Here is a 27,053-nt window from a genome sequence, read left to right as displayed (position 1 = left end):
CATCTATGAATTTCATATTCAATCAATGCTATGTTGTTTTCTCATTTCAATTTGCTTAGACAGCAATTGAAAATGCAAGAGTATGAGAGGCAAATATTGTAGACAGTGCACAAAAGTAATGGGAAGGTGTCTAAGTGTCTGTTTCATTAATAATTTCTGGTTGCTAGTACTTTCAAAGAATGACACCCTAATTTCATAATTTTGGTCCTAGACATGGAATTTGTTTCAAAATCAAAATTCAAATTGAAGTAAATTCTCAGTACTTTAAAGAATTGCAATTGCCAAATTTCAGGTGTGCTGTGATATTATCATTTCTGACTTAAGATCTTTCTGATTCAGTAATATCCCTCAAAACACTGTATATAGTGTTACTTGAAAATATAGAGCACAGACCTGATTTTCAAGTTCTTGTGAAAATGCATAAAGAAAAATTGTGACTCTCCAATTGAAAAAAAACATAACAGGAGAGTTGGGGACTTGTAGACTGGGGCACAGCAAAACAGGACTAAGTCATCAGCTGTCAATACATTTTTTATGGGAAATATTCATAGAAAGCATTCCTTTGCTGCAGGTCATAAATTCTGTAATACTAAAACTGAATAACAGAATTAATTTGAAAAACAAAGATCACAGAAGCAAAATAATTACAGTTGGGAGGTTTTAAAAGGAAAAACACTTCTATATTTGAATAAGTGTGTTTATACCTCAATATACAACTGGATGTGCAGAAGGGTTAGTATTCACAAAAAGAATAACATACAAGAATAAATATTTTTGTACAACACTTAGCAGGCATCACCATCTTAAGTAATTCCATGTAACCACTTATCAAATGAGAAGATATTCAAGCTGCTCGCTTTCAGAAAACAATGAGAATAATTGAGCATTTTTTCTGTAGTTTGGTTTCATTTTTTGGTATATCTACTCTTCTGGCAATGGCTGGAAAAATACTGTATGGTTTTGTAGACCCGTGTATTTCATATTTGCCATAGAAGACGGGATGAAATACTGTACACCAATATTTGGTACCTAGCAATCACTTTAACATTATCTTATCAATATACCTTATGCTATTATAATACATTTGTAATATGTCATTCACTGCTAAAACATAAGAAATTAAAAAATATATATTTTTGAATCTTGCAAAAGAAAATCCATGGGAAAGATTAAAGTAAACCAACAAATAATGTTGATAGGAAATAAAGATTACCATTATCCTACACAGTCTTGAAAACAAAAAAATGAAATTATTTAGGACCCATGAGTTGTTATAATGGGGAACTAGGAATGTAATGTTTTTTTAAAAATGGAAATCGATTATGACATTATAAAATTTATTAAATCCATGTTATATTCATTAATGAAACAATTTCTGATTACTAACTGCAATGGGAACACTTCTGATTCTTCCATATCCAAATTCAGTCAAGTTATTACAGTTTATCCCAAGGTAAATCAAAGAAGTGGGGATATAATAGTTAAAAATTAACCCATGTACAAAAATATGCAAATACTATAAGGAGAATCGGTCTAATTCTGTAGGTAGTAAGTAGTACGGCTAACCCAAAAAGAAATTAATATCATTCCATAAACAATTTCCTAAAGGTAACTAAAAAATATCAAAAGTGGTATCATAATTACTAATGTGACAAATGGAGCTCCTTAAATATGCCATACAAGTACTTCATTTTAACAGGGTAGTGCTGAAGCCACTGAAAAAAGTGTGAACATAAATGCTTCTTTCTTACAAATCTGGAAAATGCCTGCTTAACATAGAATCTGTTGTCGTAAAAAGATGGCCCACAAATATTACATGCAAAATATAGGTCATCTTAGTCTCATAAAACTACTTGTGCTTATACATAATCTAACAACTATTCACTGGTGAAAAAGCATTCATGTGAATGCACAGGTAGTCAGCATGTAATATATTTATATATTTACTTAATGATCTATTAATGTCATTAAATTCAACAGCAACATAATTTGAAATCTTGACTGGTTGGTGTGCATCACTAGAAAAAATAAAGCTAATACTTACAACATCTTAAAATGACCGTGCATAAAAACTACAAAAAAATATGACACATCGTAAAGTTTTTAAATGACTCCTAAACATGTACAAACTCAGATACATCCACTACAATTTCACTATATGTAAGCTAACATGAATTTACTAATATTTTAAGTTATGCATCATAAGAGTTCTTTTATAAGGAATTAAAATCATATACTACTTCTTTAAATGTTAATAAGTCTAGTAAAGCTATCAATATCATTTGTAGTATCAATGGCCTACTAAAATTTATGTATGCTAATAATTTGGTATAAAATGCATTTTAATTTAAGTTTAAAGACAAAAAATCTGACTAGTTGGTGACTTGATTAGTAAGACATTTTCATCCTTTTCTCTTTGATCTTAAGTTCATCTTGGACAATGATAATATCCATCAAAATATTAATTTTCTAGGACTATATTTTTTTCCTTTCAAATAATCACTTAAATTATACAACTGGCTAAGACCCATATCATCTCCAGATTAGTCTCTGTACAAGATACTGATTCTTCCAGTGATAAATAAAACCGCTAGACACTGCAGCTCTTAAGCCAAGATAGCGATGCAAGTGTGGCCAAAAGCAAGATGTAGAGTAAGTTGGAGGATCTTCCCCCACATCCGGAATGACGACTACTCGGTCGACCTGAAAAAAAATTGAAACAAAATCAAAACTAAGTCCATATGTACCACTGAATGTAAGTTCTGAGAAAAAAATGTGTTTATTTTGAATAAGACAGATTTAAAGTGTCCATGAACACGACAAAAATGCAAAACTTTCTTATTTTCAGTTCTATAGTATTAAGGTTTCCTTAAAAAAAAAAAAAAAAAATTAAATGATATATAAATATTAAACATAATATTCTACATTACATAGGTCTACATATTGTAAAGAAATAAATGTGTAAAACATGAAATGTGCAGTATGTACTGTGTCCTGAAATAGCAAAACTGATGGCAGGGTAAAGGGAAAAAAATGTATGTAGCTCAAAGTTCACTGAGCTTCCATAATCTGATTCATCACAATTATGAATGATAATATTTATAATTTTAGGACACAGTACACTATAACATACTTATACATTATACATTGTATACTATAATCATTCTGAGAGGATGATTAAATTCAGACTACATATGCTTTCACAACATATCTAGGCCTACCTATTTATCCATCAATAAGCAGTAAGTATTTTTGTTGATAAAGACACACAACACACAAGCAGACATGCATGCATGAAAGCATCCCCCCCACACACACACATACCCATATGCACATACTCACAGGCACACACGCACACGCACACGCACACGCACACGCACACTCACACTCACACTCACACTCACACTCACATATATATACACACACACACATATACACACACATATACACACGCACACACACACACACACACACTCTCTCACACACACACTCTCACACGCACACTCACTCACTCACTCACACACTCACTCACTCACGCATACTCACACTCACTCACTCACACACACTCACTCACTCACTCACTCACACACACACACACACTCACTCACACACACTCACTCACTCACACACACTCACTCACTCACACACACTCACTCACTCACACACACTCACACATACACACACACGAGACATACAATTCAATCAACACATTTACACTCAAAAACACACATATTCATTTACTCTAAAAATATACACATACTTGGAAACAGCGATAGAAAAAAGTCAATTAAGAAAGAAAATTCTACAGATACCATGCAGAATTAAGATAACAGAGATGCAAAGATTTACTCATGCAAACTGCTGGTACCTGTGTATAGAATCATGAACTGACATATGGCTAACATGCCATAATTCTGGTGTGTTAATATGAATGTGAATTTGAATGAGTGTAGTGTGAGCGTACTGTAAGTGTGAATGTGAGTGTGAGGGTTAGGGTAAATATGAGTATAAGCGAGTGTGAAGGTAAGTGTGAGTATAAGTAAATGTGAAGGGAAGTGAGAGTATAAGTGTGTGTGAGGGTCTGTGTATACGTGTGATTGTGGCTGTGAGTGTAAGTGTGAGTGAGTGTGTGTAAACGTGTGATTGTGATTGTAAGTGCAAGTATAAGTGTGAGTGAGGGTCTATGTACAAGTGTGAGGGTAAGTGTGTGTATACGTATGATTGTGATTGTAAGTGTAAGTATAAGTGTGAGTGTGGGGGTCTATGTATAAGTGTGATTGTGAATGTAAGTATGTGTACAAGTGTGATTGTGAATGTAAGTGTGAGTACGAGTGCCAACTAGTCTATTAAACAACACCGAGAAGTAATACCGCGACGAATACCCGGCTGGCCAAGGGGTTGCCAGATCATGGGCGGCAGCGTGACCATGGAGGGCCTCGGGGTGGTGCGGAGAGGCGTTGGATATTGCAGGATACTTATAGGAATGTTTGGGATGTCGCTGTCGTCGGTGGTGCTCGGGGCCGCGGTCTCCGTCGTGGATTCGTAGTCCATCCAGTCGTCGGTGCAGTTGTTGCCCATGTCGAAATCCGTCATGTTATCGGTCCCGTTCCAGTTTTCCGCGTCAGCCAAGGTCACGCACAAGAGAGTCGTGTTCCCGTCCATGGCTGGGTCGAGCGTGGTGCTCTCGTCGCCGTGTCCATCGCCATGATCCTTGTCCGCCATGTCGGAGCGCCCCTCGCCCTCCGCGATGACGGCCATCTCGACGTGGGTCACATTCTCGAGGACGCGCGCGTGGTGACTCGGCATCGTCTTCCAGCGCCGCCGCGCCTTGTCCTCGCCGGGGTCCCCCGTGCTCGCCGGCGCCGCCGTCTGGCTGCGGGTCACGATCGCCTGCTCGCTCAGCAGTCGCGCCGTTTGCCTGGGCGTCTGGCCAGCGCCGTGGCCATGCCCGGCAGTGGTGCGGCCATGTTCTTCCGTGTGATCGTTCACGTGATCAGACTTTTCTTTATAGTCATGTTCACCGTCGTCATGCTGACCAGTATCACCATGCTGATCAGCGTGACCATGGCCATTAACGTGGTTATCGATGTGATCAAAGTCTGCAAGACCCGTTCCTTCTGCAGGACCACGTTCATCGGCGGGATGAAGATGGTCATGGTCACTGGCGCCATGAGGGCCATTTGTGTGAGCGTCTAGATTACTTGAATGATCATGGCTACCGATGAGGTCGTCATCATGGTCATAATGATCTTTTGGGTGATCATGGTCATTATGGTGATCGTTGTCATTAAGGTCGCCAAAGTGATCATGGTCATCATGATCATTTGGGTTATTATGGTCATCGTGATCATTTGGGTGACCATGGTCATCATGGTCATTAGGGTCATCATGGAAATTGGAGTGATCATGGTCATCATGGTGATCGTGGTCGTCATTGTCATTAGGGTGATCATGGTCATCATGGAAATTGGAGTGATCATGGTCGTTATGATCATGGTCTTTATGGTCATCATGATCATTAATGTGACCATGGTCATTAGGGTCATCATGGAAATTGGAGTGATCATGGTCATTAGGGTGATCATGGTCATCATGACCATTGGAGTGATCATGGTCATCTGGGTGATCGTGGTCATCATGGTGATCGTGGTCATCATGGTGATCGTGGTCATCATGATCATTAGGGTGATCATGGTCATCATGGTCATTAGGGTGATCATGGTCATCATGGTCATTAGGGTGATCATGGTCATCATGGTCATTAGGGTGATCATGGTCATCATGGTCATTAGGGTGATCATGGTCATCATGGTCATTAGGGTGATCATGGTCATCATGGTCATTAGGGTGATCATGGTCATTAGGGTGATCATGGTCATCATGGTCATTAGGGTGATCATGGTCATTAGGGTGATCATGGTCATTAGGGTGATCATGGTCATTAGGGTGATCATGGTCATCATGGTCATTAGGGTGATCATGGTCATTAGGGTGATCATGGTCATTAGGGTGATCATGGTCATTAGGGTGATCATGGTCATCATGATCATGGTCATTAGGGTGATCATGGTCATCATGACCATTGGAGTGATCATGGTCATCATGATTATGGTCATCATGGTGATCGTGGTCATCATGGTGATTGTGGTCATCATGATGATCGTGGTCATCATGATCATTAGGGTGATCATGGTCATCATGGTGATCGTGGTCATCATGATCATTAGGGTGATCATGGTCATCTGAGTGATCATGGTCATCTGAGTGATCAGGGTCGTCATGGTGACCGTGGTCATCATGATCATTAGGGTGATCATGGTCATCTGAGTGATCATGGTCATCTGAGTGATCATGGTCATCTGAGTGATCATGGTCATCTGAGTGATCATGGTCATCTGAGTGATCAGGGTCGTCATGGTGACCGTGGTCATCATGATCATTAGGGTGATCATGGTCATCTGAGTGATCATGGTCATCTGAGTGATCATGGTCATCTGAGTGATCAGGGTCGTCATGGTGACCGTGGTCATCATGATCATTAGGGTGATCATGGTCTTCAGTATGATCAGGGTCATTAACATGGCCATGGTTATTGATGTGATCAGAGCCATTAAAGGGATCATGGTAGATAGTGTGATCAACGTCATCTTTGTTGTGATTCTGTTCGTCATCGAGGCCATGTTCATCAGTGTGGTCACGACTATGTTCATCACTCGTGTGCTCGTATTTTCCCGTGTGGCCAGGCTCTTCCGAGTTCGTATGTTCATCTATATGGCCGTCCTGTGCATGATGGTCGTTAGAAGAGTTTTTCATAGCTGTGTCATGCACTGAGGTTTCATGGCTATCGTGACTATCCTGGTGGCCCTCGTCAGGAGATTCTTCCTCGTGATTCTCTTGATTGTATTTCTGCAGGAATGTCAGAGGATGGTACCTAATCTTCACCCTGTCATCTTCTGCTGTGACTTCCCTCCTTACCCGGCTCACTTGGTACCCCTCGGAATGAGGCTGGTACTTGGGACGCAGTAAGTTGTCGAAGTACTTTTTGTAGGGTAGAACCGGCTTTTTAAACATGCTGATTCGATTTGTTTCTGGATCTAAAACCTTTGCTGTCCTGTCACCATTAAGGGGAATTTCCTGGTTACGATGTCCTTTTCCAGTTAGCTTCCTAATAAATTTTGAGAAGCTGTCCACTGATTTCTGAATCTTATGTGGGGAAGCATTACACTGCTGACCTACCTTACAGGGTACAAACACTTGGCCCTCTACAGTTTGATAGCAGCGTGAAAAAGATAGGCGTACATTTGGTATTCATCCAATAAAGGTATAGCAATACAGGAAATTAGTAGGAGCTACATTGGATATAGTGAAAATCCTAAATTCCTTATACAGAATAATCTAAGTTAGAGAGAAATACTGGTTATAGAGTATGGAGTATATATAGATATGGATAGGAAATAGTCAAAGAGACAATCGCATCCATCAATAATGATGCATGCAGCTAGCCTAGAGGGCGACATACTGACCTGTTATAGGCTTCCAGGGTCGAGTGGTTCTCAGCCACGGAGGCCTGGTGGCTCGTGGCGTGTAATCCGTTACGAGGGAACTCTGACTCGCTCGCGTTGGGGGTACGCACGCCTCTGTGGAGCCACGACAATTCAGTTTGTGAGTAAATACAAGTTTCATACATTTTCTAATCAAACATTATCCATTATTGTATAAATATATAATAACTACAATTCCCGATTAAAGAAATGCTATTACTGACAGTAAAATAAAGTAAATTTTATTGATTGCCACTGTTCATGACAAATCCCCTTTCTCACCTTTCCTGTGCAGTTTCATACCCAGGACCTCAGGCTGAACACCCCTGGAACACACGGGACCCGCTTCTTTGATGAAGACTACCCCTGAGGGCTTAATTACGCCCACAAAGCACTCGTAGGTCTTGACATCCCTGCGATAAGTGAAGGCGTAGAGTCGTCCTTCTTCCTCCCACTGCCCTAAGCACTGATATTCCCGCTCTGGAAAAGGTTAAGATAGGTCAGCACATTGTCACAATTAAATCATTACTCATAGTAAGCACAGATGATAGAAAAATCAATAAATAATTATTTATCATACTATTAGGTTACTGGTGAAGAAATGTCGTTAAACTATTCAATTTATTGTGTCAAGAAAGATTCCTGATTCATATTACGGAAAATCGTTAACATATTAATCTACATTTAGTGCTAATACTAGTGATTTATAGAATCTTTTAGAAAGAAAGATGATTTACATTTAATGATTACAATTGTTTACAAATATGAATTGCTATATTCTATAAGGATTATTTTATTCATATCATTCAATAGGCAAATTGACGAAATAAATGAATAAAATAATCCTGCCTGTGCAATGTGGAAAAAATAGCAAATGAAAAATGAGGTGCAGTACCATATCCTGGTCACTGGTATTTAAAAAAATGTATTTGGGCGTTAAAGTCACTTGGTCTGATGTAATCAAAATCAATTAACAAATTTTAGAAAATCAGCTCATGAAAAGACTCGGAATGCATGCACTGTTTAATATTCCACTCGCTCTCTTCGACCTACCATGTTCAGTTCACCCTGATCGCGAAACAGTCAATTAAAATTAATCGAAGGGGATCAAAGTCTATAACCCGACCCTACAACACACCACCTCCCCTCACGACGACGGGTCCACTGCTAATATTAAGGGATCGGGTGACATCTGTAGGGGATCAAGTAACCATAAAGAGGCCGCTGGTACTTAAGATTCGGTCTTGCGTTGGGCTTCAGCGACACCCTGCCTCGCCTGGCTTTGGGTGGCCTCTCGGGCACGGGGAGGGGGGGGGGGAGACGAATGAGGGGGGAGGGGAGGGAGGGGAAGGGGGAAAGACGAAAGAGGGGAGGGGAGGGGGGGAAGGGGGAAAGACGAAAGAGGGGAGGGAAGGGAAGGAGGAAAGACGAAAGTGGGGAGGGGAGGGGAGGGGGGGAGGGAGGGAAGAAGGAGAAGGGAAGGTAAAAAGTAGGGTTTGAAAAAGGAATCCAAGAAGAGGCAATAAAGGGATGGGATGATGATGATGATGATGATGATGATGATGATGATGATGATGATGATGATGATGATGATGATGATGATGATGATGATGATGATGACGATGACGATGACGATGACGATGACGATGACGATGACGATGACGATGACGATGACGATGACGATGACGACGATGACGACGACGATGATGATAATAAAACACTCGGTACCTGATGCTTATAGATGTAAGGGGAGAAATTATTGACGTACCAGAGGGGGGCGGGGAAGAACAAGGGTGGGGGGGGGGGGGAGGGGATTAAAGCCCTTCTATGGAATCAGGTTTATTGGAAGTGGATTGCGTTGGCACAGGACACCGAACGCGGTCGTGATTGCTCTCGGCCCAAGACCACGCAGTCTTCAACGAACATATAATCCAGAGAAAAAAAACGTCGCCTAGATAGAATTCGAGTCACACGTCCCACTCAAGAGACATATTTCCTACCCATTGCAAGGGACGTCCTTAGGAAAATGAAAGACCTGAGAGACCAAAACTTCCCCAAGGGCCGGACCACTAGACCAGCCGCTATTCTCAGAGTAATTACGAGGCGACGAGAATGTGGGTGACGCACGCACGCACGCACGCACGCACGCAAAGGCTCTGTCTATCTCGACTCCAGAATAGAAACTCCCCGACACTAATGCCTGTTCTCGGAGGGCCATCCGTGTCGCCGGTGCCACGCCTACCCCTTGGCCGCCCGGTGGGAACCTTGGCCCAGCGAGATGCCATTTCGGGAAAGAAAAGGAAAATGGTGGAACAAAGGAAGGAAAGTGAAAATGAATGATAAGGCAAGCGAAACAGGCGGGAGGAAGAATCACGTTTGAATTGACGAGGAAGGAAGGAAAGGAAGGTAGATTTCATTAGTTCATGCAAGATGGCACATTGCCCACTGGATAAAAAAGTAACACGTACGGGAAGAAATGAAACAAAATGAAAAATAGAGATATAAAAGAAAACAAATAGACGTAGACGACGGAAAGGAAGTAGGAAGAAAGGAAACGACAAAGCCAGCAGAAATAAATAAAACATATGTAACAGAAGGAAAGGAGAGGAACATCTCTCACAAAATAACAGGTTTAGAAAATAGCAAGACGATAAGGCGAAGAAAAAATGACAAACAGAAAAAACTACATGAAGAAGGGAAGAATGAAAGGCGCGCGAGAGAGAGAGAGAGGAGGAAGGAGGGGGGGATACATGAGATGGTGAACGTGGCGCCAAGGCGTGTCAAGTGACCAAAATACGAGGTCTGGTTCCAGATGACCGGGTGACCACCGGGTCAATCCACGGGTCAGCGGGGAGGGCGAGGGGAGAAGGGAAAGGAAGGGGAGGGGGCCTCAAGGGGGAGGCGGGGGGAAGAGAAGGTAAAGGAGGACGGGGAGAGGGAAGAAGTGGGAAGAGGAAGGGAAGAAGAAGAAGGAGGGGAAGGAGGAGGAGGGGGAAATGTGAAAGGAGGAGGAGAGGAAGAGGAATGAAGGGGAGAGGAAGAGGAACGAAGGGGAGGAGGGGGGAATTGTGAAAGGAGGGGAAGGAGGAAGAGGGGGGCGGAGTGTGAAAGGAGGAGAAGGAGAAGAGGAAGGAAGGGGAGGGGAAGAGGAAGGAAGGGGAGGGGAAGAGGAAGGGAGAGGAGGGGGAAAGGAATGAAGGGGAGGGGAAAGAAGACGGGGAGAGGGAAAAGGAGGGGGAAGGGAAGAGAATGGTGAGGGGGACGAAAGGACAAGGAGGAGGAGAAGGTGGAAGAGGAGAGGAGCGGGTGGGAGAAGATGAAGGAGGAAAGGAAAGATGAGGGGAGGGGGAAAAGGTGAGGAGGGGAGGAAGGAGAAGCGGCATAAACCACTCTGAGTAGACTATTAAAGAGACAGAAAAACAAGAACCATTTAAACATACATCTAATGCATAAATCCAGGTGGAATAGCTATAAGAAACCGAGATTAAATAAACGACCAGACAAAGAGTGACCCTTGTACCGGTAATCTATCGAACACACACACAAAAAAATGAAAATACAACACAGGATGACGTCTACCTATTTTGGTAACTGAACATGGTATGAGCTTTCGATCCGCTAAATGACTAATTAAATACAATCTACTTCATGGCAAGTTTACCGACAAAATCCACGACACTCACCAATCACGTTAATCTACATCTTTATGGCATATGCAGCACATCATGCAGGTTTAACGCATGCGAATGTAATATCAAACTCGACTTCTAAATAATAACTTGTTTTCACTATTTACAGTGCCTCACGTACCTTAATAATTCTTCAAAGCTGAGCTACACTGAGAAGGGGAAAGGCATAAAACGCTTTGGCGAAATTAGGATTCGTCTTCAGAGCATTTAGTCATGCCCGTTAGTCCACGAATGTCTGTTCTCGTTTCTTTCGTTTCTTTCCGTGTGGTCATGATGAGTCATTATGTCAGTCTTCACGACCACACTGCAAATTATGTTATAACCATGCTTACCTATGGTCTCCAAATTCAAATGCAAGTAGTTCAAATGATAAACGGAAATATAACATATATAATAACAGGAAGGACTACTTGTGCGGTGCGGTAATAAAATAATTGTGCAAGGGCCACCAGCAAGTGAGATATTAGTCGCAATGGCGGAGAGCGATGCGTGACTGCCACCACCACTGCCCCTCGAATGAGAAGAATGGAGCAAGCTTACTCCAACCTCACCCTCGACCTGTTGTTTATTCCAAACACTTGCACAGGTTATTATGGCGAAGTAGTGTTGTACTGTAGCGTATGAATTGTGGCGTAGATATTGTACAGCGTGGCACACGGTGATGGCGGGTAGTCTGTACACTGTGGAGTGTTGTCTACATATGCAAGTGTTAGTAATTAGCGAACAAGAGTGCAAAAGATAGCAAGGTGCATTAATATCCACATAAAACCAACAAGCATTACATTTTCTTGCCAAGCAAGCTGCCGAGCATTCCCGAATTCGAAAAATCATCTGAATTACACGTTACAAAAATCATCACGGTAAAATGATCATGTAATACCACCATGCACTACCATGCTGCATGTCGACAGTACATGTCTTCAAGTAACTAGGAATGGCCGACGTCTGAACATGATATGCGTGCGTCAGTCGGCGTTTCTGCTTGCTGCTCTTGGCCAGCACATTTTTTTATGAAGTGATGTGAGAGCGAAGAAGGAATGGAGCTGACGGTGCTGCTGTGAGCGCCTGCTTTGAATTGCGTCTGTCTAGCAGTCCCGGCCGTGATGTAATACTCTCAGATGGTGCTGTCTAAGCCATGTTACTGTAAGAAAACTTTTCAGGTCTACGGAATATTGGGTGCTCCCAGCTTGGCGAATGTGTGAAGGTTGTGATGAGTACTGAGATGAAATGGTTTGTCTGGAGACTCCACCACCATAGCCCGTGTACTATGGGACACACTGTACCTTTCTTGAGCACAGGAGACGTCGCCCTCCCCGGGGGAGACGCAGTGTCGTGACTATTATGCTGACGATGCTGACCATCGTTAGAAGAGCGACTCCCAACTCCTCTGGAGTTCTCAATATCCTTAGCTGTGGTGAGAGTTATCCCTGCCACAAAGTATGTTCCTCCTGTACGCGTTCTTGTGTCATCATCAAGACGATTATTAGATGCATGTGACAGTGTAGATGGCGGGCTTCTTGACCAGGTGTCTTCTTCTCTCGTGTTGTATGATTCACTGTTTTCTGAACTGTTGAGGTCAAGAGAGGAGGAACCCCCGCTGGTGAAAGGTCTGTTTAATGTCGTGTCATGTCTATTGTTGGATGCGCCACCAGGTCTATGAGGTCGTCCATAAGGTCTGTCTTTACCACTGCCTGAAAGGACGATATTTGGCGATTCTATACTTCTGTCAGTTTCTGACGAAGACCAGAAACCTCTTCCACCAGGCTGTCTGTTTGTTGTCTTGTCCTGTCCGTGAATATTGTCTCTTACCTGTTCGTCTGAGTCTGAGTAACCAATGTTTGGATGTTTAAATTTAGAATTATCGTTACTAGAGGTGTCAGAAGGAAAGGAAGGGCCAAGAGAAGGCCTCCATCCAGAGGAGGAAGGAGTAGTAAGATCTATAACATCAAAACCCGAAAGTGCAGTCTTGGAAGAGTCTGGACGGCGCCCGTCCCGACCACTTCCAACTTCTGACGAAGAACCCCAAGAGGAAGAAGAGTGTCCATCACCACTACCAAAACCATGACCTTCGTGCATGTCGCGGTTGTCAGTCATGCTAAGACCCGGTTCTCCCTGCTCCCTCAAACCTGTGTCCCTGTTAAAATGTTCTGACTGACGGTTGCCTTCCGTGAAATCGTCCCCCTGAACCTTGATTGGCCAATAACCAGGGGGGAATTTATGTCTGTTGTCCCATGCATAATACCTGGTGTCCTGTCGGCCATGCATACCTTGTATTTGGGGGAAATGTTTTGCATCCCCAAAGTGTTGTGCTCGGCCCCCATTGTGAGAGCCAGGAGAGAGTCGCACTGAGGATTCAGGGAGGGACGCCACTGGATCTCGTGGGTAAGTGGCTTCGCCTCCGCTGATGGAAGGTGCTTTTGAGGTCGATTCATGAAAGCCAGGTGGTGCACCAGGAACCCAGGTTGCTCGACCTGGCACGCCCCCTGCCTCCTCCTCTTCGTCGTCATGCTTTCGATCTGGCAATGGCACTGGCCTACCAATGTCTGAAGGTGCATGCGGGGGCGCATGGACTGGCCTTTGCTGCGACAAATGCACTGGCACTTGCGGTGATGGTTGCGGCGGCAGAGGCCTCTGCTGTGGCACCTGAGGTGGCAGTGGTTGCTGAGGAGGCAGTGGCCTCTGCTGTGGTCCCTGAGGAGGCAGTGGCCTCTGCTGTGGTCCCTGAGGTGGCAGTGGCCTCTGCTGTGGTCCTTGAGGTGGCAGTGGTCGCTGCTGAGGGGGCTGTGGCGGCAGAGGTCGTTGCTGCGGCGCTTGCTGCATTGGTCGCTGTGCAGATGGTTGCACAGGTGGCTGTGCAGGCGGTCGCACTGGCGGCGGCGCAGGATCTGCCTGAAACTCGTCCCGACTGCTAGTGCCGGGCCAGAATCCAAGTGGATTGTAGTCCTCCTGTCGCCTTGGAGGCTGAGGTGGACGGCGGTTTTCCAGGAAGGAATCGCGCCCGGGGGAGCGATCGAAATTCCGGCCCGAAGTCGGCCCGTTGCGTGACGGCGGTGGCCTGGGCCTGGGCGTAGTCGTGGTCGTAGTAGTCGCAGTTGTGGTTGTAAACTCTGGTGTACTCGATCCCCACAACCACGAGATGGTCGTGGTACGAGCATTAGCAACACGGAATTGGCCTGCCTGCCGTTTCCCGCGCCTTCCGTCGCTGCCGGCGATGGTGAGCATGGCGCCCGTGCTCACCTTTTGCTCGGGCGGCAGCCAGGGTCCCGCCTCGCTCGTGGGGCCGCCCACCTCCACTTCTGGAAATACACGGGATATGCCTCCAGCCTCTGACCTGCGCCAGGCTTTTAACTCATCTAAGAACTGGGCAACTACCGGCAAAGGGAATGTTAGTGACTATGCTGCAAAATCTTACACAACTGTCGAGCATATGTACTGTACTTTCTGTTAGTTGAATTACGTGGTATAACCAAGCACGAGTTAGTACGTCAAAGTTACTTCGTTAGTCAAGCCGAAGCCTATCAAGTCAATATTACCAAGGTTAACAACTTAGCAGGAAATGAATCACAAGACTCGCTACTCACGTTCATAGATGGCGGTGTTGTTCCGGCACTCACTGACCGTGTAGTACATGATCTCGGGGGCGTCGCAGTCCGAATAGAGCTGCGAGCAGATCCCTTTCGCGTCCGGAAGCTCCCCCGCGTAGTTGCCGACGATGGGACACGCCGTCGGCTCCTCCACGAGGGATTCTGCACGGCGGGGGAAAAGTCAGTAAGAAAGGAACAATGACCGAGCATTCGAAAACACTTAAATTGCACTGACAGGAGGGAAAACCATGTGGAAAATCATAATTCCACAATACAAAATATAAACCACTTTTCAAAAGGCTGTGAATAGACGTTTGCAACATCACTGAAAAAAAACAAAATTTACGTAGAAAAGATATAAATTCCAGACTCCTAAATTGCATACGGATTTACGCACGCCTTCCGATATTTCCTGCAAAGCATATACCATATCATTTCACAACTAATCGCGCGTGGCAAAACAATTCCTTTTTTTCGTCACAAACAACAGATCAGATCGCCAGCGCAGCAAGCATCCTTCTATTGTGGCAAGCAACTCGACCTTGCAACTCACTTCCTTGTGTGATCCACGAAGTCATGTCCCCGAACTTGGCATAGTCGCACAGCCGGTCGTCGAACACCTCGCTCGGATAGAGACCTGTCGGGGAAGAACACGATCAGCTGTCGGGAAGACACGGCGACTTTGCGCACATGAGGACGATCGGTCTACATACGGCCCTAAGTGACAAGCGAACTCGCCTTTCATGTGACTATGCTTATCTAATTCATCATTCGACATTCATCTGTTCATTTGACATGTTTGTATCCATCCTTCCCGTCCGTATCTTCAACACCTCTCAACCCATAGTACTCAAAAATAATATCAAATAAAAGGAAAAACTGAAAAAAAAATCATGAGACTCACCCAGCATGAACTCCAAGATGTTGGCACTGCGCCTCTTGAGCCACATGCAGTTATAGTTCCAATCGCCGCTGGGGAGAGAACACAAGAACACACTGTATAACACCGAAACAATCCCCTAACCGCCAGTACTGAGATCCCTTTGTCAGCTGATGTTTTGGACGCATCCTACAGGGCAATATACCTTCTCAATGGTCATTCAGTCGGCTAGTTTATTTATCATTAGCTTCTGTATACAAGGGCGGGATAAAGGAACTTTTTCTGCGCATCGGGGTTGTTAATAAGATGCTTCATAACAGCTCTGCGTTTCTTTTCTTACATGATAACGAGGCCTTGGGGTCAGAGGCTGACCTCTTCTCCAAAGGTTCCAAACCAACTGTTTACAAATCTATTACCCATTATTTGAGGTCAGAGTCTGCACACGCACAATCATCGTGTTCATAAGCGGCTCCTCCCGAGGAAGGAATGGCCGATATATGTATTTTTTTTTTGTTTTACTTTGTGATACCTAAGCCTTCCTAGTCATACCCACTGGGAATACACATTCAACCCTACATACAAACAGGCACATCCATGGTCTCTCCCTCTCCGCACGCACGCACGCATATGCACGCACATGCACTTACTCACTCTCACTCTCACTCTCACTCTCACTCTCTCTCACACACACACACACACACACACACACACACACACACACACACACACACACACACACACACACATACACACACACACACACTCATTGATTCACTCACCCATCCACCCACCTACGCACCCACCTACCTACCCACCCACTCCAATCACCCATCCTTCCACACACCCACTCCCCCACCCATCCACACACCCACTCCCCCACCCATCTACCCACTCACCCACCCACTCCACTCACTCACTCACTCACCCACTAACCCACCCACCCACTCCACTCACTCACTCCACTCCACTCCACTCACCCACCCACTCCACTCACTCCCTCCCCCACCCCCTGCCTTCCCCCACTCACCAGTGCGTGCGGGCATACACGATGAACCTCTCTCCGTCGTTCAAGTCCTGGACGCAAGTGGCCGTGTACGACTTGTAGTTTCGGTAGTCCTGCGGGTGAGAGAAATGGCATTAGCTACTACTGTCTATAAGGTCCATATATTGTTATATTCTGGTACACATTGCGGCTTTATGGAATGTGTAATATAGGAGGTTCATATGTTGTTATATTTTGGAAACATTGTTGCTTTCTGGAATGTCTAATGTAAGAGGTCCATATATTGTTATATTTTGGAAAGATTGTTTCTCTCTGGAATATGTAAGAGAAACATAAAACTAACTGATAACGTAACACATATCAATATAATTTGCCTAGGCCGAGTATAGAAACGTCGATAGCCCTGTAGCATGATAATGCATATAGCTGAGACCTTTTTAGCAACAGCAGTCGAAACCAAGCATCCAACTTCACCGTCACAGAACACTGGTTCCATGAACTAAGCGCTACAGGTTACTCCAACGCGTGTTACGGTAAGCAATGTATTCAATGCGAAATTGCAACTGTCAGATGGAGAATTTGCTTCAGTATCGAAGAATTCGTATGTTTTTTTGTGAAATATGTATTAATGGAACCTTATCAATACTGGGAAAATATCATAACAAATCATACTCGTACACGCTTTCAAGAATGTCTAGTTTTATTATTACAAAGCTGTAAGCATAAGAATTCTTCATAAAACTACCGATAAGCTGGAATCCACCTTTAAAAACTCTACGGCCCAGCCTACCCGCATTTACAACGCCAAGCGGAACTAGACAAATTCTGAAACCCTCCCTTTGTCGGACAAAGAATTATGACCCTTCTATACCGGAAAAATATATATAACTCATCTACGACAAGAGCAAGAAAATGTGATCCTCTGACCGAGAGAATAAGGCTTGGGTGCAGTGTGCAATACAGGTCAGTGAAACAAGCAACGTAAAAGAAACGAAATGAAGAATATAATAGAATATCTGTGAACTATATATCAAAAATGCCTTGACAAAATCCCTTTCAGACGCGTGCATAAAGCACAAAGTAACTTTTCATACTTTGTTTACTCATATTGTGCTATTAAAACTTTCTCATGTGGAGGAGAATAATTCAAAGTAAAATTTACATATGCAAAAGAAAAAATAGATTTGGTTATCATTCGTTAATAAAAATACCTTTTACTAATAATAGGGATTGAAGAGACGTCTTCAGAATATCAATAAAAATACACTTGAATAAGTTTACATGTATCTCCCCAACCCGTTGAAATTCACTCGAAAAGGAATCTAAATCACATCATGCACATTACCAAACCAAACACGGTAGAGCTATTAAAAAACGCATTCTGAAAAAATATATATATACCTTTGAAGCCTTTGGGGCCTTTGGGGCGACGCAAAAACTATCGAGAAACAATCTAAAGGGATATAAAAGCGGTCGTTAGCGTTTGGGTTCCTTGTTATCGGAGCCCGCGAGTGTTCCTTCCCGAGGCCCCTTTCTAGTCCCCTCACGAGTCCCCTCACAAGTCCCCTCGTCGCCGCAGGCAGACTTTCCGCGAAGAATGTGTCTCGTGCGCCGTCAGCGTCTGGGAACGCTGGCATGGGAGGGCACCAGGCGCCACCTAGACGTTTTTTGCGAAAATGAAAGACGTTCGCGATACTATCTCAGCCGAGTGAAGGAGTAATGTGCACACGGGAGTATACAGACCGACGGTGTACACGAAGGTATATTCATGAACGTATGCATATATCAGAGCTAGGTCTGCGGTGGTAAGATAAAGCTTTCAATGGGAAAAGGGGGAGGGGAGGGCGAGAGGTGAGATGGAGGTATGCCCGACTACGGCGGTATGCGAGGGAAATACCTAGCGAGGCTGACCTGATCTTAACATCCTCTTACCCAAGTCGCTCTTCCTCACCTTCGACATACCCCCTCCTTCCCCTCCTCTTCCTCCTTCCCCTCCTCCTCCCCCCCTCCTTCTGCCCTCCCAACACCCCCAATCTGTCTTGTCATTCACACGCTCAATTATCCACGTTTTCGCTATGTCTACTCGCCTATTATCGTGCGAATTCTAACTCTGGGGGAGAGGGAGAAGAGATGGAGAGGGAGAGGGAGAGGAAAAGGGAGAGGGAGAAGACAGGAAGAGGAGAGGAGAGGAGAGGAGAGAAGAGAAGAGAGGAGAAAAAAAGAGATTAGAAGAGTTGAGAGAAGAGGAGAGGGGAAGGAGAGAAAAGGTAGAGGTAGAGGGAGGCGACAGGGGAAAGGAGAAAAGAAGGGGGGAGGGAGACAGACAGAGGAAGAACGGAGGGAGACAGACAGAGGAAGAACGGAGGAAGAGTGGGCAGAGAAAGAAGAAATAAGCATATATAAACGGAGAGAGGAAGGACAAGAGCAGAATGGAAGAGAACCAAGCAGAAGAAACGAAGATGAGGAGTGCAGTAGTAGACGATAATAGAAACACGAGAGGAGAGAAAGGAAGACAAAGAGAGGAAAGAGAACAAGACAAGGACAAGGAAAAAAAAACGTGGAAGAGGGAAAAACGAAAGATAGTATTGTTAGAGAATGAGAATTGCAAACGGAAAATAATATTAAAAAAAAGGACAAGACAATCAAGGGAACACAAAAAGAATGAGAGAAAAACGGAGATGAAAAAGAACAGAGAAGAAAGGAAAAATAAAAGCGAAAATATCACAAGAAGAACGAGAAGAAAAAGAACAACAGCAAGAGTACCGGTTTGTTCGGCCGTGGAGACGTAAATTTGCCTCAAACTACACTTTTCGGTAATAAATGTTTCCGAGAGATTGAAAACATGTGTTGTGTGTATCTGTTTATTTAAGGAAACAGAAAAAAAATGTCTCCACATAACTCTAATGAAACAAAGTAATTGCCCAATAATTCCCTTCCGCTCTTCGTAAATAGTCTCGTCTCATTTGTCTCTTCCTTTTTTCTTTTCCTTTCATTTCCTTTCTTTTTTTCTTTTCTTTCCTTTCCTTTTCTTTTTTCTTTTTTTTCTTTTTTTTCTTCTTTCCTTTCCTTTCCTTTCCTTTCCTTCTTTTCTTCTCTTTTTTTTGTTTGTTTTTGTTTCCCATGGTCGTCTCTGATTACTTCCTTTCGCGTTTTATTTTTAGATTTAGTCTAGGCTCCTAAGTATGCAAAGGATTTACGAACGGATTTCCTATTGATTTACCATAAACAATCCTCTTCCGATACACCTGAATAAGGTATAAGAATTTATCTCCTCTAATCTATTCTTTTTTTCTCCTCTCCTCTCCTCTCCTCTCCTCTCCTCTCCTCTCCTCTCCTCTCCTCTCCTCTCCTCTCCTCTCCTCTCCTCTCCTCTCCTCTCCTCTCCTCTCCTCTCCTCTCCTCTCCTCTCTTCTCTTCTCCTCTCCTCTCCTCTCCTCTCCTCTCGTCTCTTCTCTTCTCTCCTCTTCTCTTCTCTTCTCTTCTCTTCTCTTCTCCTCTCTTCTCCTCTCTTCTCCTCTCTTCTCCTCTCTTCTCCTCTCTTCTCCTCTCTTCTCCTCTCTTCTCCTCTCTTCTCCTCTCTTCTCCTCTCCTCTCCTCTCCTCTCCTCTCCTCTCCTCTCTAATCATCTATCGATCTAATTATCTATCGACCTATCTAATTATCTATCTATCTATCTTTCTTTTATCTATCCACGTGCAAAACGGAATGAATCAAATTCCCCTTCAAAGCGACCTCTCTTCTTACCCCGCATATTCCACCGCTAAGTTTCTCTCCATTCGGTAATTACTCATCTGTCACTGCCTGCGTGACGCCGGGTGCCACTCGAAAACGTCACGGTGCCAACGGTGACGCAACACCCCGTCACTGTTAAACGAGCAGTGACGTTACCGTAGTGAGTGATGTCGCCCATCATTGAATCCGAAAATGAGGCCGTCATATTTGTCCGAGATATTAAAGAGGCTCAGAGCTGATTCACGCTATGGGGGTTGTGAGATATCAACGGAGGGGGGGGGGGCAATCGCTTCGTGATGAGATAGATACCACCAAAATAGTGCCCATCGCTTCGTGATGAGATAAACACCCCCAAAATAAGAATAACTCCAATACGCCCATAATATTACTTGTAGTACCATAACCAGAAGCCACAGCCGAACGCGACGACACCAAAACAGGCGATTACTCTACAGGCAGTTAAGCAATTATCGACCATCCGTACGATCTAACCTTCCGATTTCAACAACGTTCCCCTTTTTACGCCAAGCTTCTGCACAAGGTCTGCTATGAAGTTGGCTAACATCAGCGCCCATGTGAGTTCAGGGCCGTAATCCTTCCCTCGCGGCGCTGCACACGTCCCCTCGATGCCACCTCCCCCCCTCTCCCCCCCTCCTCCTCCTCCTCCTCCTCCTCCTCCTTTCTCTCCTTCGTCGTCGCCTCCCCTCTGTGTGTGTGTGTGTGTGTGTGTGTGTGTGTGTGTGTGTGTGTGTGTGTGTGTGTGTGTGTGTGTGTGTGTGTGTGTGTGTGTGTGTGTGTGTGTGTGTGTGTGTGTGTGCGTGCGTGCGTGCGCGTGCGTGCGCGTGTGTGCGTGCGTGCGCGTGTGTGCGTGCGTGCGCGTGTGTGCGTGTGTGCGCGTGTTCGTGTGCGTGTGCGTGTGTGTGTGTTTGTTTGTGTGTGTGTGTGTGTGTGTGTGTGTGTGTGTGTGTGTGTGTGTGTGTGTGTGTGTGTGTGTGTGTGTGTGTGTGTGTGTGTGTGTGTGTGTGTGTGTGTGTGTGTGTCCATTCGTGTCCATTCGTGTCTATATATGTCTCTATCTGTGTCTCTATCTGTGTCTCTATCTGTGTCTATCTTTATATGCGTCTATCTATCATCTCCCTCCTTCATCGCTGCCCCTTCTCTATTTCCTTCCATAGCTCACTTCAATAACCCACACTGTATATTGTTGGGAGTAATACTCGTGTCTGGCTATACATTTAACAGTCACGTGTTTTGTGTGTATGTGCATGTAACTATATGTGTGCATACAAGCATACAAAAATGAATGAATAAACAAAAACATAGGTGTACACAAACACACACGCTTACTTGGCGCGTGTACGTGTGTGTATATCTATCTATCTATCTATCTATCTATCTATCTATCTATCTATATATATATATATATATATATACATATATATATATATATATATGTATGTATGTATGTATGTATGTTTGTATATATACACATATATGTGCATAAAATATATACACATAAATATATATATACACAAACATACAGACATACATACATATATAGGCATACATATATATAGACATACATACATATATAAATAGATATATATGCATACATACATACACACATATACATACACTTATATACATGCATAACTGCATACACACACATATATACATACACATATACATACATACAGATATATACATATATATACATATATATACATACATACATACATATATATATTCATATATATGCCCGTGTGTGTGTGTGTGTGTGTGTGTGTGTGTGTGTGTGTGTGTGTGTGTGTGTGTGTGTGTGTGTGTGTGTGTGTGTGTGTGTGTGTGTGTGTGTGTGTGTGTGTGTGTGTGCGTGTGTGAGCGCGCGCGCGTCTATTTGTGTCTATCTATCTGTGTCTACCTTTCTATCGATCGATTTATCGATCGATCTAATTATCTATCGACCTATCTAATTATCAATCTACCTTTCTTTTATCTTTCCCCTTCTATATATATACATATACACATATATATTCATACATATATGAAGAAAATTAAATCACATATTCGGCCACTAAATAAATGCATGACTAATTCGCCGAGAAGTGTGTTCTAAAAATAATGTTTGCACATGAGCGATTTCAATTAGAGAACTGTTCGCGCCCAGTGCCGAGGCGACGCAAGTCTCCGACGGGCAGTAAGCGGCAACGCGAATTCGATCTGAAACCATTCTTTAACTTGCAATAGATTTATTTTCATTTGCTCATCCTTTTCAAGGAACGAATCAAGGGAAAAGAGGCTTCGAAACCAGTGCCCTCCCCATCCCCGCGACAAAGAGCGAAGCATCGAAAACTGGCAACTGAACTGCCCCGCCGACGCGAAGCCAAAGATGACGCAACCTTCCGAGGCCCAAAATCTGTCGGGCGTTCGTCATGCGCAGCCCCAGAGCCGCCGCACGGTTCGTCGCGAGGTTTCCCCGCCGCGCAGAATCGGATTAAAAACCCATAGCCTACCATACGCGACCTCGCTAGAGCCATTCACTTTCCAATGGGCGGGGGCGAGTGTAGCCTTAAGTGGCAGAGTTACAGGCGTCCCGTGGTTCGCTGCGATTCAAGAGTCTGACATGATACCGGCAAATATCGTTATCAAAATGCCATTATCCTTTTACTTGACGCGTGCATAAATGGGGGGTTGCGGCAATCGGCGACACGATACACAATTTCTGTATTCATTGACCCACATGATCACATACGTGAGGGGGGGGAGAAGGAGAAGGAGAGGGAGAGCGAGAGGGGGAGGGGGAGGGAAATGAAAGAGCGAAATAGAAATCGCAACCCAGGTGTAACCAAGCGCTGCTGAATATATCATTAACACCAGAGAAAACACACATGATATGCTAAAGACCTGCCTCGCCATTCCAACTCCCACCAATGCTGAAAGAGAAGTGAAGGGAGAGTGGGACACAGACAGACAGACATACATCACATATATATATATATATATATATATATATATATATATATATATATATAGAGAGAGAGAGAGAGAGAGAGAGAGAGAGAGAGAGAGAGAGAGAGAGAGAGAGAGAGAGAGAGAGAGAGAGACAGAGATAGAGAAAGAGACAGAAAGAGAGAGAGAGAGAGAGAGAGAGAGAGAGAGAGAGAGAGAGAGAGAGAGAGAGAGAGAGAGAGAGAGAGAGAGAGAGAGAGAGAGAGAGAGAGAGAGAGAGAGAGAGGCACACAGACACACACACACACACATACAGATACACAGACAGATAATGTATATGTATAGTTATTATATCATAACTATACATATGTGTGTGTGTGTGTGTGTGTGTGTGTGTGTGTGTGTGTGTGTGTGTGTGTGTGTGTGTGTGTGTGTGTGTGTGTGTGTGTGTGTGTCTGCGTGCGTGCGTGCGTGCGTGCGTGTGTGCGTGCGTGCGTGCGTGCGTGCGTGTGCGTGTGCGTGTGCTTGTATGTACGTGCACACATGTGGGCGAAGGGATCCAAAACTTTAAGTAAAAGCAAAGTAAAACGATCCTTGGTTCTAATGTCAAAAGCTGCCATGATTAATGAATTCCTAGTAAAGTCAAACTGATCTCATAATGCTCCGTCTCTTGCATTATGTTCCTCGAGGTTAACATCATCCCTCGTGCATCTGTACTCGTATATCACCGCGCTGTCTGAGGAAGATGCACCGACTCTGGGCAATTACAGCGCACACAATCGTCAACTGACCAAGCAAGGGATTTGTTTCACTGTCGATCACTCCTCCGTATAAAAGTCTGCGATGGCACGACCTTTAAATCAGTTTGCGATCGTCTATACTTAATAGCGCCGACGTTGCTTGCGAGCGCTTCCAAGGAATACCCGGTATTCTCGGAAATCTACCGACACAGGGATTTCACAGAAGAGCCCAACTTCGCGGAAACAGAAGCGCGAGAACCCCCACATCGGTACGACCCTGGACCACCTGACCAGGACGACCTTCGCGCGTGCTCCCCTCTCCCTACCCCAGCCGCCCCCCCTACTCGCGCATAGCCTTTTTCACACTCGCCCATAGCCTTTTTAACACCTATGGGATCTCTCTGGCCAATAAAACACGCGTAGACTAGCATTTTGGAGGTGGGAAGGTAGAGGGCCGTGTGACAGGCACCTTTTCCCCGGATTCCCATCACCCTTTTTCCCGTGACCTCTGATGCCACGCCTATGACCTGTGGGAATTCGCTGACACGGACGTTACAGGGTTTCCATGACGTTACCCTGGGAAGCATTCAAGGCCACAGTATTTCCCTGCGTCTGAGGATCGCCTGTCTCATGGATTTACGGAATCTCGGGTGACGATGCGAGGAGAGGATATCACACGCAAGATGAATATGAATATGTACATGAGTTATTTTTTTACGATTTGGAATAAAAAAGCCAGCCAAAATTATCATAATACTCAAGTGTCATTTTCCTCATCTTCTTCCCCATCACAATCCCTAGAGTGATTTAATCTTCATAATAAACACTGCGATCCTCGGCCAGGACAAGCACTACGGAAGACCGCCTCTCCTCCGTCGCGTGCTCGCCTCCAGGCACGAGTTAGCGCGGGCACGTGTGAACTACGTGGGAATTTATTTGAAGTAATAGGAGGCGTTAATCGTATTCTCCCACGGCGTGCCAGCTGGGCGGACTCGTGCCGGCTCGCGGAAAAACCTCCTGAGAACGGCGGCGGCCACGTGCGGAACCGGAAGCCAGTGTTTCGTCTCGCAAAGAACGTTCGGTAAAACATCGGCTTCAAACGAGGAAGGATTATGAACTTGACACGTAAATGCATCCCATTAGACCCGGATGCGACTCCGGGCCAAAACTTTATAGATTTTAAACAATTAGAAATTTGTGTGATTTGAAGTCGCTGCGGGAAAAAGCTTCTACAACTATCCCAAGGTCTCGGTGTCCTTTTCCATCACAACAAGGAGCTACAAGGCAGGACAGGGTGGCCGTGCGAACCGGGAGTCATACTTATTTTATACTCTAATGGGCCCTTCCGGTGGCGTGGGCGGCTGACATCTCACACGCCCTCGCGTCCTAGAATTATCCTCAGTGCTAACTGCTGTGAGATACAACACCCAAATCCCCGAGAAAACAAATAAAACCGAACATCGAAGACATAGCACTACTTTTACCGCAGGAAACACATTTCCTCCAATAGAGAACACCCGACTGTCCAAAAAATGGTCGACCATTTTTCAGACTTGAAAGTCATTGTTTACCTCAGACGCGTTTGCTATGAAAAATGACTCAGTGTTCCCATACAACAGACTCGCGTTCCAACTAAACTGGGCGCCTCTTGTGAAAACCAGACGGCAACCACAATCCAGGCCGGGCGTAAATAGAAGGGTGAATCGTTTACTTATTAAAATAGAACATCGCTTCTGTTTGTCCTAATACCTATAGACGGCGCAATTACTTTAAACATGGCCATTTCGATACCACAGAGGATACAACACATCTGATGAGGAAGAGGAGTGTAAGGTGAGGGTACACTCACCGCAGTACACTCACCGCGACGGGGGATCACGCAAGGCAGTGGGTGTCATGGTGGCTGCCTCCATGGTGGGATCCGCCCCTCGCCATACCGCCATGATATGCTCGTCCCGCACCTGCCTGAACACTCAAGCCCTTCATCTTTCACAACGCACTCACAATAAGCAACTCTCTCGCGCGCCTGCACAATAGGATGTACGGTCAAGCGAGCCTCAGGTGTGGGAGGGTGTGGGAGCTTCCTCCACCTTCCCTCGCCCCCCCCCCCCTCACCTCGCTGCTCGACGTCCTTCGCTTGTCTAAAAGCGACATCCCGCCACTCAGCTCGTGACGTCATAGAAAATAGTCTTATCAGCATCGTGACAAAAAATATATAGTTTAGAGTGACAAGATCTGGCAAAAGAAAACGCACAAAGGCGAAGCCTGAGTCAATATCCTAAAAACAGTGATGACAAAAGTATTTCCGTTAAAATGACTCCGTCCCAAGACGAATCGGATGAGCTGCTCAGGTGGAGGAGCTAGTTAGTCATGCGGATGTTTATACATACACACATACACATACACACACACGCATATGTGTGTGTGTCTATGTGTCTGTATGTGTGTCTGTCTTTATGTGTGTGTCTATGTGTCTGTTTGTATCTATGTGTCTGCATGTGTCTATATGTCTGCATGTGTGTCTGTGTCTGTCCGCATGCGTCTACATGTATGTGTCTACAGGTATGCGTCTACACCTGGGTCACTGTATGCTTTTATGTACTGATGTACGTATCTGAGCACATATCTACCTGTGCGAGTACAAGAGCCTGGACGCATCTTCTCAGGCAACTTCACACAAACGAAACCTCAACACACCTCCCGCAGTGACTTATTTAAGCAAGGGATAATCGAAGGAATAATTGAGGGACTGTGCGGCGGCGGCGGCGGCGGCACGGGCGGGTTGAGTGACACTTGAGGATGGCATCGCGGGTCCTTGAGAGCAGGCCCTTCAAAGGAGATGCAAATGAAAGCTCCTTCAGACAGATCCCACGGTACCCGAGGAGGATGCTCGCAGGAAACAGGCCGAGGGGCGAGGAGGAGCCTTGGAGTGGAT

General features: G+C 44.7%; 2 protein-coding genes across 2 annotated transcripts in view; both read right to left on the bottom strand.

Annotated features, from left to right (window-relative positions):
* Positions 1-679: 679 nt before the first annotated feature.
* LOC113811984 (uncharacterized) overlaps positions 680-27,053 on the bottom strand; it is a 75,190-nt gene continuing 48,816 nt past the window's right edge. The window contains exons 8-15 of the mRNA XM_070142689.1: positions 16,722-16,810; positions 15,719-15,786; positions 15,368-15,451; positions 14,812-14,976; positions 13,498-14,526; positions 7,824-8,021; positions 7,524-7,637; positions 680-2,703 (exon numbers count right to left, since the gene is read on the bottom strand). Coding sequence (XP_069998790.1) covers positions 2,591-2,703; positions 7,524-7,637; positions 7,824-8,021; positions 13,498-14,526; positions 14,812-14,976; positions 15,368-15,451; positions 15,719-15,786; positions 16,722-16,810 — 1,860 coding nt within the window. The 3' untranslated portion in view covers positions 680-2,590. The remainder of the gene's footprint in view (positions 2,704-7,523; positions 7,638-7,823; positions 8,022-13,497; positions 14,527-14,811; positions 14,977-15,367; positions 15,452-15,718; positions 15,787-16,721; positions 16,811-27,053) is intronic.
* On the bottom strand, positions 12,220-13,490 carry LOC138867363 (uncharacterized). The gene has a single exon (XM_070142700.1). The coding sequence runs from the start codon at positions 13,322-13,324 to the stop codon at positions 12,359-12,361; it is 966 nt and encodes a 321-aa protein (XP_069998801.1). The 5' UTR covers positions 13,325-13,490; the 3' UTR covers positions 12,220-12,358.

This window comes from Penaeus vannamei, chromosome 3 (genome assembly GCF_042767895.1).
Source record: "Penaeus vannamei isolate JL-2024 chromosome 3, ASM4276789v1, whole genome shotgun sequence".
Taxonomy (NCBI): Eukaryota; Metazoa; Arthropoda; class Malacostraca; order Decapoda; family Penaeidae; genus Penaeus; species Penaeus vannamei.
The sequence above is the reverse complement of the archived record's forward strand: the minus strand, read 5'-3'. Positions and strand labels throughout refer to the sequence as shown.

Bases quoted from the DNA above. Each gene is read 5' to 3' on its own strand.
- LOC138867363 (XM_070142700.1), bottom strand. From the start codon at position 13,324: ATGACTGACAACCGCGACATGCACGAAGGTCATGGTTTTGGTAGTGGT.